Here is a 21,812-nt window from a genome sequence, read left to right as displayed (position 1 = left end):
TCGTCTCAAGCACACGTTTATTTTATCCGACAAAATCGAACACCGCTGTTCGTTCTAGTGCACATAATAAAATATATTATATTGCGCTCGCTCGGGGAAAAGATGTTGCAAAATTTCACCCGAGCGAACACCGTTATTGCACGTGTGTGACACACATTCGTATTGGTTTCCTTCCACCGTGCCTAATACATTTTCTCGATCACGCACACACAACTACAGTAGTTGTCGTACACGAGCGGGAAAAAGAAGCATTTGATCATATTATATTTAAATGGGATGAAAAAATGTCGATTGTATATGCGCACCAAGAGTCGTGACGTTACAATAAACGCTCATCGCCGTTGTATAATGGAGTACTATATAGTAAGTATATACTCTGAAAAACGAACGAAGAAAAAAAATTATAAGAGATGATGGTCGAGAAAAAAAAATGAAGCGTTTGTGTAAGAGAGAGACAGACAGACAGAGAGAGATGAACTCTACTACTAGTAGTATAACTACTACTACTATTACTACTACTACTACTACCACTGGCAATGTGGGCATTGTGTGTGCGTGGAGAGCGATGTTTGTGTGTGTATCGCTCCAGCGGCGTGGACGAAGGGAAAGAGAGAAACCGAGTACACGACGACGACGACGACTACGACAGTAGTGCGGCGTTGCCATTTCGGTATTTTGATCCGTGACGGTCGATTCTACTATACAAAAACACCACACGCTCACTGCTATTATATTATTATTATTATTATATATATATATATATAATAACACGCTACTGCCGACACCTTCAACAACGTTCCTGCTGGGTTATTCACCCACAACAATTATTAATTTAGAACGAGAACGACGGGTTATACGGCTATACATGTGTAAAACATGTTTAAAATAAAAATGCCCGCCGAACAACCGGCAGAGCATTAAAAAAATCCCGAGGATCGAGAAACGCGTCCTCCACGCCACCGGGCAGGAGGCTGATATTTTGTTTTTGCAACACAAACTCCACCGAAAACGACGATGAAAAGACTGGCCACGTTAACATGTTATTTTCAAGTACAACACAAGCAAAACATACCAAATATTTCGGTATCCAATAATATTGTACTATTTCCGATTACCGACGCGCGTAGAATTGAAATAACCACGCCACCATCGACCTACAACCCCCCAAAAGAGTGGAGGAAAACGATCCTTCGTCGTCAAGAGGAATGACGGAGTACAGCGGAGAGTAGACAGCACCACCGCCGACGCCGCCTTGGACGCCCACCCGCCGCCGATGAAAACTTTATAATAATAACGTGGCGTGCGCGCCAATGCGAGGCGGCGGCGGCGTTTACCAGGAGTCAGGACGGCATTTTCTCATTCCGTTAGCCGCGGCCGTCGATGCGGTCTGTTCTCGAATCTCGAGCGCGCGCGTAACAGTTTTCGGTTTATTACTGTTACATGTACATTGACCCACATTCAAATAAGTGATTTTACCGCAATTCGTAATAAATAATAATATAAATATTATAATATTAATGCCTCGTCGTACAAACGCGTTTAATAGCAACGTAGAAAAAATATCGGTATAATATTGAACCAGGTGTCACGCCACGCTAGCACCGCGACGTGCCAATTCAACTCAATATTATAAATAAAGTATCAGCACGTTTGTGCGCGCCAAAAACTAACGACGAATTAATAGCTCGCGGCATTGCACGGGCGCGTACGCGTAGCATGTGTAGCAGATATCGTAAGGTAGTACTCGCGCGTCGTTCATTTCCTCGAACACCCATCGTAGTCTCGTCGTACTTATAATAGCACCGTGGTAAAACTATTATCATAGCACCGGTGCAGGCGGGTGCTATATCACATTGTTGTATTGTATTAAAATAGCTGCAGTACACGTGTTGCACACGACTTGCGGTCCACAACAATATTGTTAAACAGTGTACACTACACGTCTACACAGCGAAGGATCAGTGTTACTCATAAAGTACCGATAGCGCTATCGCGTTTTATTCCGCTACTATCGGTCAGAGATAAAACATTATCGTTTACCGTTATCAATTATTTGTAAACATTGTCGCGTCGGCAAAAAACACATCACCGTTATAATAATATTTAAGGCTCGCTCGTATATTCTGTGACTATCGCCGTCAGCCGTCACGCGACGACGACGGTTGGGATGGAGCCGATTTTCCGGATTTTCCGGATTATCAATATTAATTTTATACTATATTATATTTATTTCACCCACCGCCGGACACGATAAGTTTTACCGGCCACGCATCTGAGTCACGCACCACGGCGGCGGCAGCACATCGAATTGGGCGAGAACGTACGTACGTCGTCGTTGTTATTATTGTCGTTGTAGATTTGTATCGATTACGCACAGGCGAACGCATATTTTTTAATAACACCTCGTCTACCTGCAGCGGTTTTTTTACATGCAGTACGAATTGCACTCTGCACATCATGACGTATCGGTATCGTGTTCGGTACGCGTAAACCGTATCAAAATAGTGCCCCGCGCTAACCGCAAGAAAAATCACATATTATATTATATTATTATAACGCGTGTTATTATAGTCGGCGTGGTGTGTGGTGACCGAAGAGAAAGTACGTAGTGTTACCTGGGAATATATTATTATTATTATTATTATTATTAAGGGGATTTGCGACGTTGTGGCGTACACGAAGCGTCTTATTAGTGGTGCGTGCGTGTGTGTGCGCGCTTAAACAGTCACACACACGCGCAATATCGCATCCTGATGGTTACGTAACGACGTTATTAATACAACAGCCGTGTACAGAATATTATTTGTCGAGTACACAATATGTGCATAATACATAATGATAATATTATACAGAGTGATTCACCAGGTACGCTCACCCCCATTGTTTCTTTTGGTAATGAATACATTCTGATTTTTGGAATATTTAAGGAGTGGTGTCCTCTAGCGATACCAACTCCTTTTTTTTTTTTAAACGACAATCGTCCTTTTTTCCTGTAAATGCATTATGAGATGACATTTTCGAAAATGTTGATTTATCAAAATGGAAATCCGAACGTGAAGTTATTGAGTTGAGTGTTAAACATTCGATATTCAATTGTAATAAATAACTATAATAACAGAAGATAAAGTTAATAAACTGCGTTATGATATAGTTAACATTTTATTTTACTTATTTTTCATACAAAAACTTGATGTTTCCAGTTACTTTTTGCAGTCATAGAAATAAAAAATGAATAAACCTATGGGTTTTAAAAATAACATGTTTTTATCTCAAAAATCCCATTAAATCACAATTGATTGTATTTTTAGAGCGCTGAAGGTAGGATTTTGGCAATAGTGCGTTTTACAGATTGGTCACCCCTCTTTTGATGTTGCACCTTACAGACTACAGTACAATATGTATTTCATGATTAACAAATTTTATAACTAATATATTAAATTATTAATAATTAATAATAACGGTGTAGTAATTCGGATGAAGTATTTCGGGGACATATTTTATTCGGCTACACCTGCTGCTGCTTACACTATTATAGCCCCCAACGGCCAGTTCGTTTTATTTTATACATAAAAATAATTGTTTTCCGGTAGATTTCGGGGTCAAAATTAGATGTTATTCAAACGTTTAGTTGTAGGTATTTTGAATTTTCTATGTTTTATTGTTCTTATTTTTTTACGCGAGGTAAAAAGAAATACTCAATGGTCTTGTTGTTTTCTCACCGGAAAACGACATCTGGTCGAATTCCAATTTCCTTGTCCATCAAATACGTTGCCGAAATAATAGGGCATAATAACCTTTCATTAAAGCGTTATTTTAGGAAACGCATATTACGTTGGTAGTATCGTAAAACAATGTTCGAATGCAGTTCAACGGTTACTGTTGATTAGACAACAATGTATGTTTGTACCTACAAGGAAACTTCACGACACACAGCAACAACAACTTTTCATTAGTTTCCATTGCGAGATGATAACATTAATATTTTTGATTATATAAAAATGATAAGACAACGGTTTACGCCACGTATACGCAAACAAGGCAAACAAATTGAATTTAAGTATTCGGCTCTATAGTTTTATTTATATCTCAATAACGTACTCGGTTGGAGACCTTGATTCATAATGACGAAAAATTATACAATTTAAAAACCCCAATAGAGACAGCTGTATTTGAATAAGATTAGTGCGCTACTCGAAAATCAATAACAAGTGAAAATGTCCACACATATATACTGCGCTTTCAGATAGGTTGCTCCAGATATTTGCAACACCAATATAATAATTTACTATAAACTAATTGCATTAAGTGCCTTTAATACCCAGATAAAAAATAATGTAGATAGAATACACTTTAATAAACAGCAACAATTATTTATTCAGCTACGTTTTTGGTATTTTCATAATATATAATATTATACATTGTATATATAGGAGAGGTGTGTGTGTGATTAGATATATACATAATTTTTCGAGATAAAATTATTTACGTGCTTCTGCGATTTGCTACCCCCTTCTCACATTTATCGTCCAACTGCCACAAAATAACATTGTAATTTTCACTGTTCATCAATGCCATCGTCGGTTTCTTTGTAGTTGGTAAAAAAGAATAGAAAAATAAAAGCAGCGTAAAGAGCTAACACTACGAAATACTAATTTGTGACAGTAACAGCAATGAATACTGCGATACCTATGACAAATAATTGCTGCTTTTATTTATTATTATTATTTTTTTTTTTAAACTTTAAAATACTTACATATTTACGCACAATGATACGTACCTACCTCAGACTCCTAGTATCCGTTAATAGTTACTAATTATAATTTATAATACAGCGTTCTGCTGCCGAGTATTGACTCACTATACAAATAAAAGATAGACGGAACTGAAAGTATTACAGTTTCTTCGTTTCAAATATAGACAATACACGCAAACTAGCATTGGCGGACTGAAAGCCTCAGTGTTGACGCACTTGCGTCAACTTTTCATTCTAGTGGTGGCAGTAGCACCGAAGCGTACGCTAAGGTCTAGGCTACGTTTTATTTACAACATAACTTTTTTATAACTATTAAGTAAATAATATATATTAGAGTGGAGTGGTGTTGATAGTAAATACTTAAAAATTGCATCATATAAAAATTAAGTTAACCAGCATTTTATTTTGGAATATTCCAAATTTATTTACGCACAGTAAAATGGGCTATGGGCAATAAGCCCCCAGAACTACACACGTCTGAGAACTGATAAATCGTTAACTAAACTATAATAACGCAATGAAAATGGCGGATAACGTCAACGGAATCAGTCACCACGAAAAAGCTCAACAAATCGCCCGAAAATCTTTCCACTATAAAATCACGAGAAAGCCAAACGTGTGGACTTACATTGTCGCCAAACGACCGTGATGTTGGTGACCTACTCTACCGCGCTTGACGGCGACAGAATTTCATTGAAATCGCGTTCGTCGTATTATTATATTCATTGTCTCGGGATCATATATAATTTACATTTATAAACCTGGCTAGGCGTGCGACACCAGTAGATTTTTAAAGAATATTATTCAGACAACGAGCGATTATGCGCTGTGTACTCTCCGACAGCTATTATACACCAAACAAGTTCATTGCCCTGTCACATAATGAACCAAATGATGATGGTTTTATGTTAACCAACATAACTTTCTACGGCCCATTGCGCATAATCCCAATAAAACTGCCCTATTTAATGTTTTTTCCAATACAACTGCTGATTTTTTCACACTTTATTTCGATAAAAAGGCGTATAACAAATTTAATAATATATGTACCTATAATGACAAAATTAAACATAACTTACATTTTATTTACGACGGTCATTATTATAACAATTAATACGATCTTATCTTTGAAAGTATCACAATATAATAGAATATTGTTCATATCCACACACAATAAATGCATTAATGCATTAGGTTAGATGACAAATAAATGAATAATAATATTAAATCGACAGTCACCCACACATAAAGCCAGAAACACAACAAAGTATGCCACTTATGAAAGATTTATTTTTTATACTAATGCATCGTTTTGTAAATAAAAATAATAATTGTCTCAGTAGTAGTAGTTTCTCAAGGCATACTACCGACGGTTCAAAAAAAAAATTGAACACGTTGCCATAAAAAAGTACACGTATACCTGAACCGGTTTAATTTATTTTTGAACCAGTTCGTGAATCAACCACTTGTCGTGCAACTAGCGATTACGGTTGCAGCTTAATGTCTACATTGAACTTCTTGAACACCTGTTAGTGCTGAAAACCAAAAATAATGTTCGCTCTTCAAATACCTATTATTTTAAAAATGTAAGAATAATATCTATAGGTACTAGGAGCAATTATTTTCTACGTTGGTCGATAATATTGAAATAATCGACAATTTTATTATTGTCCTTCAATATAACTTCAGTTCTGCAATATAAATGACTTATATAAAAATCTAGTGAAATTCTGTCGACACTTAAATTAAACATTCGATATACCAAAAGTAAAACTAATCAAGAGACATCGAAATTGGGTGGATTATTTATATGCATACAATTAAAATATATTATAATATGATCCGAAATCTACTATATAATTTCTAGTATTTGTAATGATATTTAAACAATAGAGCATATTCATATATTATAGACACCAAAGCCCGCAAAATCATTAATAACCCTTTAACGCCAAGCCCTCAATGAAGAGAACAACGTCGCAATCAGTACATTTTCCTAAATACAAACCTAAGCCATTGAAAATTATATGTCAATATTTTTATTTTTATTTCTATATAACGTAGGTATATTAATACCGTTTTTTTTCTAATTATAGTTTAAGTAGGCTAAAAACATCTGTATTTGAGGCTTTTTATTACTAAATATTAAAATAAAAAATTCTAGTGTACAAAACTGTTAGGACCGATTTTAATGAAATAATTTTAACGAGAACAATAAACATTATAAGCATTTATATTATATGACGTCCATAAACCTAAAAAAAAGTATTCTTTTAAATGTCCCTAATAACCTATTGGTTTTTTTTTGAGTTAGTTAAGATAGATTACGAAATAGATTAGCATAAAATTATCCCGTAGATTAATTAATAAGTTATCTGTTGCTTTTTTCACCAAGTGAACATTTAAGAGCTAAACGCGAAATACAATTACCTTTATATTATTATATTATATGTCCACATATACGTATTATAAATTATAAATACATAATATGAACGTAAGTACGCGATAATATATATATATCTTAAAATAGGTATACCTATACGTCGTTAAGTATTAAATATTTTGATGTTTATGTTAATTTTATGTTAAACATATCTTATCTAACTTCTTATCTTTTAAAATTTAAAAAAATTAGAGTAAAACTGTCACTTGTTCAAATTCCAGCAAATATTATGTTTTTAGTGATGAACTAATCAGTTATATTATATTATTATATAATGTTTAATGTTTAAAATGAATTTGTTATTTCCTTTTATTATTTTTAACTGGCATTTATCAAGTTTAACGTCGAGGTAAAGTTCATAGAAAACAAAACGTTATACGCAAAAAAACGGTAAGTGTGACACTTTTTACATGCATTTTATCGGATTGGTTTTATTGTCAATAAATATATCACAATAAAATAATAAGTAACACAGTGACAACTTTACTATAAATACTATAATGGCAGAAAAGCGTCGTTTAAAAGCTGATTATCGATCAAATTAAGAACAAATGAGAAATATTACGTAGTGTTGTATACTTCCAACGTATAGATAAATCAAAACACGAATAAAAAAATATAATATATTTGACATCACGGTGCTTTATTCAGTGCAGACCGCATCAAACGATCACCGCCGAAGAACCACTTTCCGTTTTCTATGATTAATTCTTACATATTATTATAGCTTAATCTTGTTGTCTATGTTGATATAAATATTGATATCAATTTATTTACCGACTATAATAAATAATAATATATACTGACCAAAGACTTGATTATTTTCTTAACTTATTTCTATACGTATATTATATAATACAAATATAATACAACAGTAGTTACATAATATAATATGATCGCCGAGGAGCACATTGCCGATTGCCAGTCCGGAAGACACGAACCGATTAATTAAAGATAGGTACGGTATACCGATGATAGGCACAGTATATTATCAAAGATAGGCACTGTGTGCGAGGACCGACGAATATGATCTATCGCGTCAGGAGGCGTACCTTCTTTACCCGCGACCCCGAGAAACACATTATCCATCAGGAATCAGGATAAAAATTAATATGATAGGAATGTCAATAAAATTATTATAACCATTATTTGAATAAAACCCTTAGATTACAATATAATCGTATGCACTAACACGCAAGGTCGACTAAAATTAAATTAAATACAATCTGATATTAAAAACGACGTTATACTGAAACTGTTTCAATGTTATGAACGGAACACGAGGTTTTTAAAAATTTTACGACTTAATACCAGAACGACGTTAAACGAGAACTGTATTATACTATTATTTAACGTAAGTCGAAGCATATTTTATAAGATTGCAACTACATTTATAAATCTGGTTGAAAGTTTTCGTACAGTATTTATTAAAATAAAAATCGGCAAATACCAAAATATTATTTCAATCGAGATTTTATAATAATTTTAAATTTATTATTTATATAATTATTATCGTACGTTATAGTACGAATTCTAATAAAACGATTAATTAGTATTTAAACATGGTTAAATGTAAAATTACCATTGAAGTGTAAACAATTAACAAATCTAAGTTCATTCTTTTTTATTAATTATAACCCCATTCAATAATTTTTAAATATCTTCAAATAATATATAAGAACTAATGGCGGGTAATTTGTTGTAGTTAATTTAGTTAAATATTTATACAGTTCCCAGTTTTTAATCAATAATAATAATTAGAGTACGAGAAAACTAGTTATAGTAGATTGTTACCAAAGAACAGATTCTATTCCTTAAATTGTATGTTGAGGTGTTGAAAAATTCACAAAAAGTATATTATACTTAACAAATAATATAATTTATTAATTTATATCAAGCATATTATTATAAATTTAAAAATATGTTATATTAATAGATTTATTTATTATATTATATTAAGAGGATGTTTACCCGCATGTGTCTCTCTGTCTTACAAATGTACAATATAGCAAAAACTGTTTAGCGCGGGAAAGAACCGAGAACGCTACAGTCATAACTCATAACTAAGAAACGAAATTTTCATCACATAAAAAGGAGAACTATAATGGCTGTGCAATATCATTTTTATTTTTTCGTTATCGGAACTTCAAAAAAAGTTATTTAAGTTTGAAAAACACAAATAATAATAAGTGATATCAAAAAAATAAAAACGATATTGCACAGCCAAAGCTCTCCTTTATATGTGGTGAAAATTTCGTTACTTAGATATGACACCGTAGCCTTCTTGGTTCTTTCACACGCCAAAACGTTTTTGCTATACCGTACGTGTGTAAGACGGAGACAACATATGCGGGTGCGACGTCATCTTAATGATAAGTCTCAGTCTTAAAAGATAAAGCATAACTTGGCAAATTTAACATTCAAAATAATCCATTATACTCTGTTATTTTTAATATTAGAGTCAATTGACCTAAAGTAAAATTATCATAAACTTATAAGTTATAACAAATTATTTTCAAATATTAACACAATTTAAGTACCTTGTAACATGAAACATTAGTCAGAAATATTGTAATAAAAAATTTAGTGTAACTACTATTTTGCAAATATTAATTTAATAGGTTTATTATTATTGCATTTTTTTTTTTTATTTGAAATAAAGAATCAATAAAAAAAATGCACAATAATCTTTTATACTAGAGTAGGTATAGACAATGAAAGGGTTTGTTTAAGGAGTCACTCATTAATGACACACTGACACTTGATCAAATATAAAATTTTTTTTTTGTTTTACATTTTTCATTTCGAATTTATTTTGGTATAGAATGGAAAATCAATATACTTGCAACCGGTCATGACACTATTTACTTTTTGATCTGCGCCGAAGGTTTTCTTGATAGTGTTAGGATGGAAAGATCTTTTAAAAGGGTTGGGGGTTAGTTTGAAGTCACGTAAAATATGGGTGTTTCTTCATTAATAGTTTTTATAATTAGGCTTAATTTTAATATTTAAATTGGTTATTTGGTTTTTGGACTGGTACTATTATTTTTAGATCAGAGAGGGCGCATAGTACAGGTCTTAAGAGTCGGTATTTTAGTTCGACAATGGTTATTTCGTGTCAGTCATTTATTCAGGTTAAAGTACCTAAGTACCAGACTATATTGGACGTAATTTAATGTAACAGTTGGGTATAGGTACACCTTGGTTGAGTGTGGACGTGGATTAATTTACTTTGATTTATTTTAATTCGCCATTTATTAAACGACTCGGACAAGGATTAAGATAAATTTGTAGGTAGTAGGTTAGATGAAGCGGTAAAATGATTTTCACTAGTAAAATAATGACGTTGTCGTCGACATAATCCACCACAATAGTTTGTTGCATAGTGGGCTAATTACATTAATACAAATATTGAAAATTTATTGTAATACTCGAATCTGACCAATATAAGTAAAAATAATTTCTGACCGATAAGAAAGATTACAAACAAGGTCAACTTCTTAAGGATTATAAACGTAGTGCACAGTAGTACAGTACACACACAAGTACGCATGATATTTTCAAATAAGTATAAAAAAATAAAATAAATAATACACAGAAACATGGACCTACAAAAATCAATACGTTCGGCCAAAATGTGAAATATTATGTTTAGTATGGTATAGTTTTAGTATTAAAATGGTAAAAAACCATATAACATAATTGATAATTTTTTGACTCAACTTCTAACGTTTAAAATATCTACGAAGCATATAATCAAACTATCTGAACTTTTGCCCAAATTAAAACTTTAATTTATTGTACACAAAATAAATAAATCACAATATTAGGTACTATTCAAGACTCTATTTCACACTTTTGTCAAATGTACTTGGGTACTTATATTACATTATATTTTATACATTGTACATTTTACTAGTAATTTTTTATAAGGTTTCTGTTGATTAATGCACCATGAAACAAACAGAAAAATTTGAACACTTAAACAATTTAAATTTAGATAAGAAACTAAAAAGCATACCTATTTAGCATATAATTATAATAATATTATATAGGTAATATATAGTATAAATTCAACGTTTAAGGAACGATTCGTTATTTTGTATTTGATGCTCTGATATACCAGTGTCTCTAACAGTGGTAAGCAAAAAACAAAAGCATATTTCACGTACAAATCGATTGTTTTGTGTGCAATGGAATGTCCTGCGATTTCACAAGGGGAAAACAAAATAAATATACGAGTGCAGACGGTACACACGCCACGGGGGTTGGGTCGACACTCCTCCCATGGTTATATCATATAATATGTATTATATATTTTTACAAGGCCATATTTGCCGAACGTAAATATATATACGACGTTGAATTTTCGCACCACGAAATGCGCGTGTTTAGATTGGAACGAGACCGAATAAACAACAACAACAACAACGGCAGCGGCGGCGGCGAAATCAAAACTCATACCTATATTTATAATAATACAATATTATTATAATATGGGAACCCAACCGCAAAACTACAAGTGTATCGCGAGATTCGTTTGCGGAACGACCGAAGGCTATAACTACGCGCGTTCTTACGGAAACGTAAAATCGTTGTGTGTCGTCGTACGACTGCAGCTGACATTCGTGTCGTCATTAGCGCCGTACCAGCAGTATCGCTAGTTGCTACGATGAAACGAAAATAATCATGCGGTAAACGAAAACCATAAAAATGTATTATATAATCCGTAGTCTAATTCGATCGGATATTTATTTTATATTATATTTATTTACAATAGTTACAAACTGCTCACCTCGAAAAACATACATCTCGATATCAAGAAGAGATTCATTAGCACACGTGTCATGTAACAAACACATAAAATGTATGTGAATCACGGGCCGTAAACGATACTGAAAAGAAAAAACTATAGAAGCCTTGGAGATGTGGTGTTTGAAACGCCTAAGAAAAAGATAAGTTGGGTAGACAGAATAACAAAATGAAGAGGTATTTAAAACTGTAAAAGAAAAACGTACGCATGGATGCGATTAGAACGAGGCGTTGGAAAACGGTTGGACATGCCCTGAAACACCCGGCAGAAGACTTGAATAATATAATTATAGATTGCAGGTGTGCCGGGAGGAAAGAAAACTGCAGGACGCCCCGAAACTCTTATATGGGATAAAATAATAAAATTTAAGAGTGATGCAAGAGTCAAAACATTTAAGGAACTCAAAGAATAGGCGAGCAATCGATCAGAATGGATAGGATTGGAGTTGTAGGCCAACCTTCGGGTTGAAAAAAAAATATTTTTATATAATATGAACATAATTTTTATTTATTATTATTTGAATAAGCTAAAATATTATATTATATTGTAGGCCTGCGGCGGGTGTGGTGTCCAGGTCGCGCAGCAGTAAATGAAAGAGGGATTGCACACACACAATGCGTGACTGCGACTCCATATAAATATATATAATATATATATTACAAGTCTCTCCGAGTATCTGTGCTGACGCAATATTATATGGAGAACAGTCGCGAGGGGAATGTATTATTCTTTTATCTGCGTATAATAATATAATACATGGGGTTGTCCCCCTAACGCTACCGCTCTGCTGCCGCGCCCCTGGTAGAGAAGGCGCGATACACCGTCCACATTACACATCCGTGCGTATACGCTCACGCTCACGCACACACACACACACACGCTTTAGACCCGACAAATGTGCGCCCTTTTACGCAGCAGCAGCAGCAGCAGAAGTAGCATTCTCTCTCTCGATCCCTCCCGACCCCTCTCTCACAACGACGCACAACATTCGGCTCGAGAAATCAATAGACGTTATCACACGCGGGAGAGGAGCACTCGCCGCGCCGCCGAACCCGCGCCACGTCGTTTCGACCTGTAAATTCCACGCCGTTCCGATCCACGAGACGTGTAAATGCGACACGCCGATCCCCCTCCTATCCTCACCTAACTAAACACAATTCGATCACGTGTTTCTCTTCGAACAATAATATTATAATGTCTAATAACAATAATAATGATAATGCAAGACGGCCGTACAGAATATTATGGTGGGAAACTCACTCGTGTTGAGCTACACAGTCAACAACGCGCGCGCGTTAGCAACGGATAAAGTCAATAAAAATGTAGGTACCCGGCATGCTGTTGTTTTATTACGGAGTTATATAGGTAGTCATTATAGTTATAGTATATTATACTGAAGCATTAATGTATTATTATTTTTTTTTTTTACGACGATTGTCAGGTCTTCGGACTGGCGTGTAGCAGTAGGTTAGGTTCTTATATTATATATTATTATAAAACAAAAACGACGATTCTAAAAACCGGAAACAGACGGAGAACAAAAAATGGACAACGATGCACAAAAGACACGATACACATCACCTGCCCGGGAATAATTTTATACTGTCTTATTATTAAATTCAAAAACATGCTAATAGGTCTGGAACAATTACCCTCCTCCCGTTATACTTATGACGACGCTTTATACAAAAGAAAATTACCTCCTCTGTTTTCACCAACACACGGCCGCCACCGAGCCTTTGAATTCGTTCCCATCAACATTTTCACCGATGTGAATAAAACTCATCCCTACTATTAGTCTACCATCGTCATAGTACTACTCTTGGTCTGTTATCGTAATAGTACTACTACTACCACGGTGTTAATACAACACAACAACATGCGATTAAGTTAATCATGGTTCTCCTCGTGCATAACTGATATTTTCGTTGACATAATAATATCAGCTATGACAATATTATCTACTAAACTCGCGCATATAGACTGCGTATGAACGCCGTATGAGGTATTATAATAATTTATAAATAATAACCTTCGTTTTCAATTACATCGTCTTGACCACGGGTAACCGCGATAATATACCGAGTAGGAAACAACGAACGACGAATCTCTCGTGAATGATTGTTTTCATTCCGGTATGAGGAGGAGATGATAACCGTGGTCCTTGTCCGAGTAATAGTATTTTCAACGGTAAAAAACAAACGATTTATACTTTTCAAAAACACGTAGTTAACACACCACAGTGTGTGTGTGTAACTCGTATTTTTACCTACATTTTTGGCAACGACACCATCGGCGAAGGGACACTGTGCCAGGTCGAGTGAACAAAAATTAATAACTACTCGTTACTCGTTAGCGGGACGCCCACCTCTGTTGCAGCGCGCGTCAGCCGCCACGGCCCGGTGGACGAGAACAATACTCATTACCCGCTAAAAAAATATATATTATATTGTTTTTCGGTACTAGCTGGTCGGTACGTCTATTTTTATCGAGAACGCCGATTGTAGCTATATTTTCACGCACATTGTCCCGCGTACAGATTGAAACGTTTACTTCATTTTCATTAAATAACATCACGCGTAGGTGGTACCAATATTACTATTTATCATATTCGTAGACCCGGGGGGCCTCGTATACTCGTATTTCATAAGACCTGTGTGATTAGAAACATTTTTGGTAATTAAAATTCTAATAAGCAAGGCCCTGCGCTTAGTCCACGGACACGGACCGGACGGTGTTTTAGCATTGAACGCACGTCGAGCGTACGCCCGACGAATATAGTATGACACGAGAATTGGTCGCGCATACAACAAACGTCGAATAATAAATATCATTAATAATAATAATAATATACCTAATATTATGATATTTATATTTCGGCGATAAGAGACGCACACGTACGTGTTTCACAATCGTCGTTTCACACACACATACAACGCTCACGCGTGATGACAATAATATTTCGGATACTTTGTTTTGGTTCTGGCGGCGCACAAAAATAATAGGTATACAATTATTTTCGATAAGAAAAAAATATAAATAAATCTCATAGTCCCCCCCCCCCCTGCAGAAGACCATTATACCTATATAATTGGTTACTGGTTAGTCGGTGGAGTCGTTTTTTTTACACGAACTACAGACCACCGATTCAATACAGTTTCCCGAGACCGATATTATTATGTTTTTCCGCCGACAATATCCGACTGAATAGGCTATCGGAACGTAGCGGAGAAGAGAGAGGAAGACTGAACTGCGTTTCTACTCTACAAAATCGATTTTCGCTACGATTTCGAGCCGAGCAAACAGGTCGCGTCCGCCGCGGTGTGCGCGCAAAATTGTCGTCATCTAAGAGCGCGCGCGCGCACACACACACACACACACACACACATTAAACGTCGTTCGTTATCTTTGGCCGCCGCTTTCTTTTATTTTCGAAAATATATTTATGTTTTCATTGGGAAAGACAAATAATAATAAAAGCATCGCGTTTCCGCGACGTCCTTGTCGGCGACGAATACACACGAACGTACGAAACATGGTAAAATAAGTGAGCGCACGGTCGTCATATTTTCGACGGCGGCGCGTTTAAAATAATACGTAGTACGTACGTCTGGCTAATAATAACTCGTTAATAAAGTAGGAGTCATGACGTGATGGCGCGGCGTCCGACGCAAGCCGCCCGCCTGTCGGCAACAAACGCTCGCGCGCGGCGCTGAACAGGTTAACCTCGCGCGCGATCGGACTGCGGTCAACACACGCCGCTGTCGCGCGCAGGGCCCGGTTTCGTCGTAGTCGTCAATAATAATAATAATAATAATAATAATAATAATAATAATAATAATAATGATGAAAAACGCATCCGAATTTAATGGGACAATAAAGAAAAACGTAAAACGTAAAAATATAATACATTACAATAAACGCGAGCTCGAGACCCTACGGGTGGTTTCGTTTCCGCGACGCTCGTGTGTGTGCGTGTGTTGTTCCGACGAAGGGGCTAAAAATTATATACCCCTCGTGCGCGCGTCCCCTCGTGGCCGCCCGGGGCAAACGAGAGAAACGAGTTGTGTTTTGTGTACAAACACAAAAGGGCCGAGAGAGGGAGCGCGCGCGCACACGCAAACATTTCCTGGACGAGAGGGAGAGAATACAACGTGTGCGTGTGACGCGTATCACACTAAAAAATATTTTCCGTGTTTGTTCGATGGGCGCGAACGGAAAACGAGTGAATGAGTGTTCGGTTGAGACTTGAATGGGCCGCGCGAGGCGGTGGACGGAATGATATTGTTTATATTTAGATTAATAACAATAATAACACATCGAATAGCTATATTATATTAGATTATGGGACAGTACGCGAGTACGGGCAATGTTAACACATTTGGATAACGCTATTAACGTAGTTCGTCAATAGTGAATAGTGTAAAAAGTTTAATATTCGATGGGAGTGCCGATCTTCTAGTATTTTCAGCCATGTCATGTAATAATAAATGATAACATTTAAATTCTGTATTTAAAATAGATAATAGTTCAAAAAATAATTTATTAAATAAAATACTCCAATTAATATTGTATTAGTAGTAAATTATTAAAATCTATAATTATTATATAATTTAAATTATATATTACTCTTATATTTTAATAATAATATGTCTTATAATAATTAATAATTTTTTTTTTTTTTATTGATCTTTAAGCCCGGCGACTATGGCCATTAGCTGATAGTGGGGTTTTTATGATTGTAGGTAGTAGGGTTAATAGTTTGATGTTATATAATATTGTTAATAAATTAAAATGTTTAATTCATCTCATGGCTGACAGATTTTTAAGTTGTAAAAAGACATCATCCAAAGGTCCTAGGCTAATAATATCATATTATCCGGCTAATGTTAGCATTGGCCAACATTTAATAATATTCATGGCGATTAACGATAATATTTGGCTAATGTGTCGACATTATCCAAATGTTAACATTATCAGCTGGAACACGTAAGTGCTATATTATGTGCATCCGAACATGGATCAAAATACTACAAACGCGTACACACACTCACTCGATAGGTATTGCGGTATTTAACGTGGAAAACGGCGGCGACCTTGACATTTGAACGAGTTTTGTTTTTCTATAAAAAAAAAATGTACACCAACGTTTTCCTCCGGAAAATGGGCTGTTTCCGTCCACACCGACGACCGTACGGTATCCAAAAGTCAGGAAAAGTCGGACAGTCAACGTCGTCGTGGCGGAGAGGTCACGATGAGAGCACTAAAGCGGTGACGGTGGTCTTTGTTTTTGGCAAATGCGATATTTAACGTCGCCGGCAGGCAACGTGTGCAAAAGAGATTCGGCGGTCGTAACGTACGTAACAAATCAGATTTATTATCGTATTTAGAAAATTCAAGACGAGTATTTATAATAATATTATCGCCGGACGATTTTTCTTTTAACTTTTTACTTTAAACTTGTCATTCGTATAGTACTGTTGTTGTTATTGTTATTTTCACGCGGGTGACCTGTTATTCATTTACGGATTGTATAATAACAGAATAATAATTTCAAATAATAAACGAGAGTAAATCAAAGAAAAAAACATATCGTTTCACAAATGCCAACCTTGAAACAGTTTATCTAACAAATCGTCACAAATCACAATCGAGCTACAAACGTTTTCAAACCGAGTACGAGACGACTGCGTCGTACTTTATTCTATACAGAGTTATAATAGCGTGTCCGCAGACACGACCGACTGCCGCCACCGCTATTATATTATTATACGTTGGATGGTTATATTATCGTATTATTGTTGTCGTATATAGTGTGCGCACTTTTTATATTATAATATGGAAAGCCGCGTTACCCGCCCGAACAACAATAGTTCAGAATCCACAACAATATTCGATCTCCAGCCACTGCTCGCCACTCGCAGGTAACCACACGAGCAACGTGGTAAAGGTAATAAATAAACGGACGACAAAGACCGGATGCATCACAGGACCGAAGAGGACGATTTCGTTTGGTTCCGACACGTCGTTGCACGTTGGAGCAAACACCCCTGCGATTCCAATAATTACAATCTCGCACTGATTATACCGGCCGAATTCGGCGGTTTAACCTTAGTTTAACTATTGTAATAAAAGTAACCACACCACACGACCTGGAGGACCCAGTGTCGCTTGACATTAGAAGGAGACAGGTAACCTGCGATCGAGTGGCTGCCGAGATGATTGCGTCACGACGATGACGATTGTCGGCGTGTACACGGCAGCACACTGATAACGCGCCGGACGAGCCACGAGGAACAGTCTACTCGCCGGTTACCAGTAATTCCTCCTGGTTAGTGGGTGGGTGGGCGTTGATGGCCCGTTCGTATAACAAACCTTTAACCGCCTTGATTCGAGTGTTTGAGCCTTATAACTGTTATTGTTTTATTATTATTATTATAATTATCAATAATATTACTACAATATTTGCTACATCATTATCATACCCACCGACCTGTACGTATCGGTATACCTAATATTATTATTATGTGGGTACAATCGGTACACAACACGACAACTCACCTCTTGAAGTGTTCGCGTATTTTCTCTTCGCGTATATTGTCCGGCAGGTTTCCGACCCAAAGATGGCGAGTCTCCCTAACCATTATGTCGCCAACTCTTCATCATTCGGGAACACGCCCAAACACACAGGTCGCGCACAACGATTCCACCGCGGTCCAACGGATTCCGAAACGAGAAAATCACACACTTGCTTACACGCACAAGCACGCCAGAAACGGCGGCGGCGGCGGAAACGAAAAACCGAGTGCTTTACGCAAACATCGCGGTCGAACTACACACGCGCGCGCACCGCGACGACGACACCCTGTACGAAATCACACGCGCACACTATACTCCTCGCAGCACACTCGAGACGACACACTAGCCGTGTGTGCGCAGCGATGACAGTGACAATTTGACGATTGCCGCCGATAACCCGAACACAGAAAACACCGAACCAAACTGCACTGGAATACTAAAATATATTTTCACATCGGCACGGCAGTTTCGGGCAAATTCAAAAAAGGAAAAAAAATTTAAATAAACGAAATAATAATATTAAAAAACGTACACGCGCGAACAGAAATAAAAATTACACGGATTTCGAACAACACACACCAAAGCTTTATATTATTATTATTATTATTATATTTATATACGATATATTATATATATATATCGATGAACGAGCCGACACTGGTGAAAGATGAAATACGCGACACGCGTGCTCGTGTGTATCTCATCGGCGAATGCGGCCGTAAACGTAGCTGCCACGGTTTGTTGACGGGTCCACTCCCCCACCAACCGGCACAGCCACCACCGACGTTGCCGACACCGCCGCCGACGCCGCGGACGCGGCCGCCGTGCGCCCCACTACCGCGGTCGTGTGGTACGGTCGTTCGCCGCCGGGTGCTGACGTCACCGCGCGAACCCGTCGTCGACCGCCGCCGCCGAATCGCTAGGCTGGTCGGCGGGCCGCGGGGGTGAGCCGCCGCCGATCGAAACCGCAGCACGAAAACAACGCACTCCCTCCCACTTAACGCCGCTCCTGGTCGGGCAAATCCATCGTAGCCGTTCCGCGGGGTACGGGACCGTGTTCGGACACCGGTTTTTTGGACGTGACTCAATATCTACTAGGCCACCGTATGGGTTTTTCTCACTCGCTCCGCTCACGCTCCCGCGCCGCTGTTCGGTCGGTCCGTCTCAGTCGCTCCACTCGTGTGCGCACACAACGACGATAATAATAATAATAATAGCGACGTGTATAAAAGCGGCCGGTCTTCGTACTCTACCCCCGTCCCCACCAAACGGCCCAAAACCGAACGGCCGCGGAAGCCACCGCCGCCGATCTAACGATCGCTTGCTCGGGCCACCACTCGTCACGCCTAAAAAAGGACGTGAGTGGCGGGGACGACGGCAAAGTGCGTTGCGCCGCCGGATCGGATGAGGCCGACGCCGCCGCCTTCGTCGTCGTCTTCACCGTTCACCGGTCACCGCTCGTAGTTCGTACTTGGCTTGGGCACTCCGTCGTCGTCCGCCGGGCGACGGCTCTCGATATCTCAGTCGCGGCGCTCCCGCACTCGCACGCTCAAACGTACGTTCCACGTACGCACGTCTTCGCCGCCGCCGCCTTCGTCCTACAGCACAAGGCACAACGTTTGCGGTCACGCACGTACGGGATCGCGCGCGCGCACGTAAGCTCTGCCCGCGGTGCGCACCGTTGTTATGTTGTTATGCGATTCGAGTCGACTAGTCGACGCCGAGGACGGATTTTTCACACACACCGGACGACGGCGTTACAACGACACTTTTTTACCCTTTTATCTGTCCATATTTTTTCGCTTTCACATCATTGTAATGTTACAAAATAATTATTTTTATGTTTTCTCGTGTGTATATAATATTATGTTATAAATTTATAATATGTTTACAGCTACAACTCTATCGTCCAATCGCGTCGTCGCTCGTTTTTAACACTCCGTCGTCGTCGTTCATGTCAAGCAGTTTAATAATATTATATTTTATAGTTTATAACTCGAACTTGTACAACATTATTGCGGTGGTTTCCGCATGCATTTTAAGGATGTCGAATAAAAACGACCCTCGGACGATAATCTGTTAAACCGTAATCGTGTAATCGTCATCACAGTCGGCGACAATATGGCGTCGGGCGTCGGCCACTTATCGTATCGGTAGAGCAAAAAAAAAAAGCGGTCGATCTTAGGCGATATCTGCTATATCGTGTGGTTTTGGGCTCATTCTTACTTATTATTACCATTATTGTTTATTTAATACGACGTTTCAATGTTTGGGTTCGTGTTTTTGTGCGACAGGTTTTTTTCCGAAGGCTCCCCAAAATCATGGTCACCAGGACGCGGCCGCACATTCCAGCAGGTAAACCGAGACGACAAACATTGTGTGAGGAGACGGCAAATGTTTTCGTGTCGGGTGTGTGGGCACCACCCCGTGTAGGTACCCAGCAAAAAATGTATTAGGTATAATATTATGTTTCAAGCAGAGAGAGAGAATACGACCCAATAATTTATAACATACACTGAATATAATATGTAGGTACCGGCAATGTACCCGATGGCATTCGATGTTATAAGATAGGAGACGGACGAAAAGTTAATAATATATTTAAAAACCTGCTAATTCGTCGTGTTATGTAAATTTTAACGAAGCCGGCTGAATTTCCGCCGTAAAGACTCGTGAGGTGGTGTATTCGCCTCGTTCGGAAAGGCGTTTCGTGTAAGTAAATTATACACCTGAGTGTTCGGCGGGAGGAGAGCCTTAAAAAACAAAAATTAATATTTAAAATCTTCCGTTTTGGCAAATAATTGCAGCGATGCGTGGCACCACTGCACATTGTTGTGCTACGCCCGTTTTGGCCGCACACCGTCCATTAACTATTCCGCGTTTCAAAACATACCTATATAATAATAAATAATAATATCTCGTCAGCGGTCACAGCTGTATCAAAACCCATGACTGTCTTATGACTTATAACTTATAAGTAATAATCATGGACTAGGATATTATATTTATCTTAGTCCGTGGAACCTGTAATAAGTAACAATTGATATTATTTACAACTCGTTATCCGTCTGGCGGCGCAGGTCTTCCACAACAACAATTATTACTAGTACATATTATCTGGATGCGGATGATATTACCATAATCACCGAGAGCTTGCGAGGGTTTTGCTGTGGTCGTAGTGACCGACCGCTGATGACGATCAAGACTCGCTTGATCACTCGTCC

The 21,812-nt window shown here is 37.6% G+C and overlaps 1 protein-coding gene and 1 long non-coding RNA gene across 2 annotated transcripts in view; one reads left to right on the top strand and one right to left on the bottom strand.

The window, feature by feature from the left end:
- Window positions 1-19,295, bottom strand: part of LOC132948583 (protein split ends-like) — a 58,220-nt gene extending 38,925 nt beyond the window's left edge. Inside the window, exon 1 of the mRNA XM_061019111.1 lies at window positions 18,571-19,295. Within this exon, the coding sequence (XP_060875094.1) occupies window positions 18,571-18,653 (83 nt within the window). The 5' untranslated portion in view covers window positions 18,654-19,295. The remainder of the gene's footprint in view (window positions 1-18,570) is intronic.
- Window positions 19,296-19,867: 572 nt separating this feature from the next.
- On the top strand, window positions 19,868-21,356 carry LOC132948813 (uncharacterized). Its single transcript, XR_009665049.1, has 2 exons — window positions 19,868-20,403; window positions 20,483-21,356. It is a non-coding gene; the product is annotated as an uncharacterized LOC132948813 (long non-coding RNA).
- Window positions 21,357-21,812: the final 456 nt, after the last annotated feature.

Source organism: Metopolophium dirhodum, chromosome 7 (assembly GCF_019925205.1).
Source record: "Metopolophium dirhodum isolate CAU chromosome 7, ASM1992520v1, whole genome shotgun sequence".
In the NCBI taxonomy this organism is placed as follows: domain Eukaryota; kingdom Metazoa; phylum Arthropoda; class Insecta; order Hemiptera; family Aphididae; genus Metopolophium; species Metopolophium dirhodum.
Note: the sequence above shows the minus strand (reverse complement) of the source record. Positions and strands in the feature narration are given on the sequence as shown.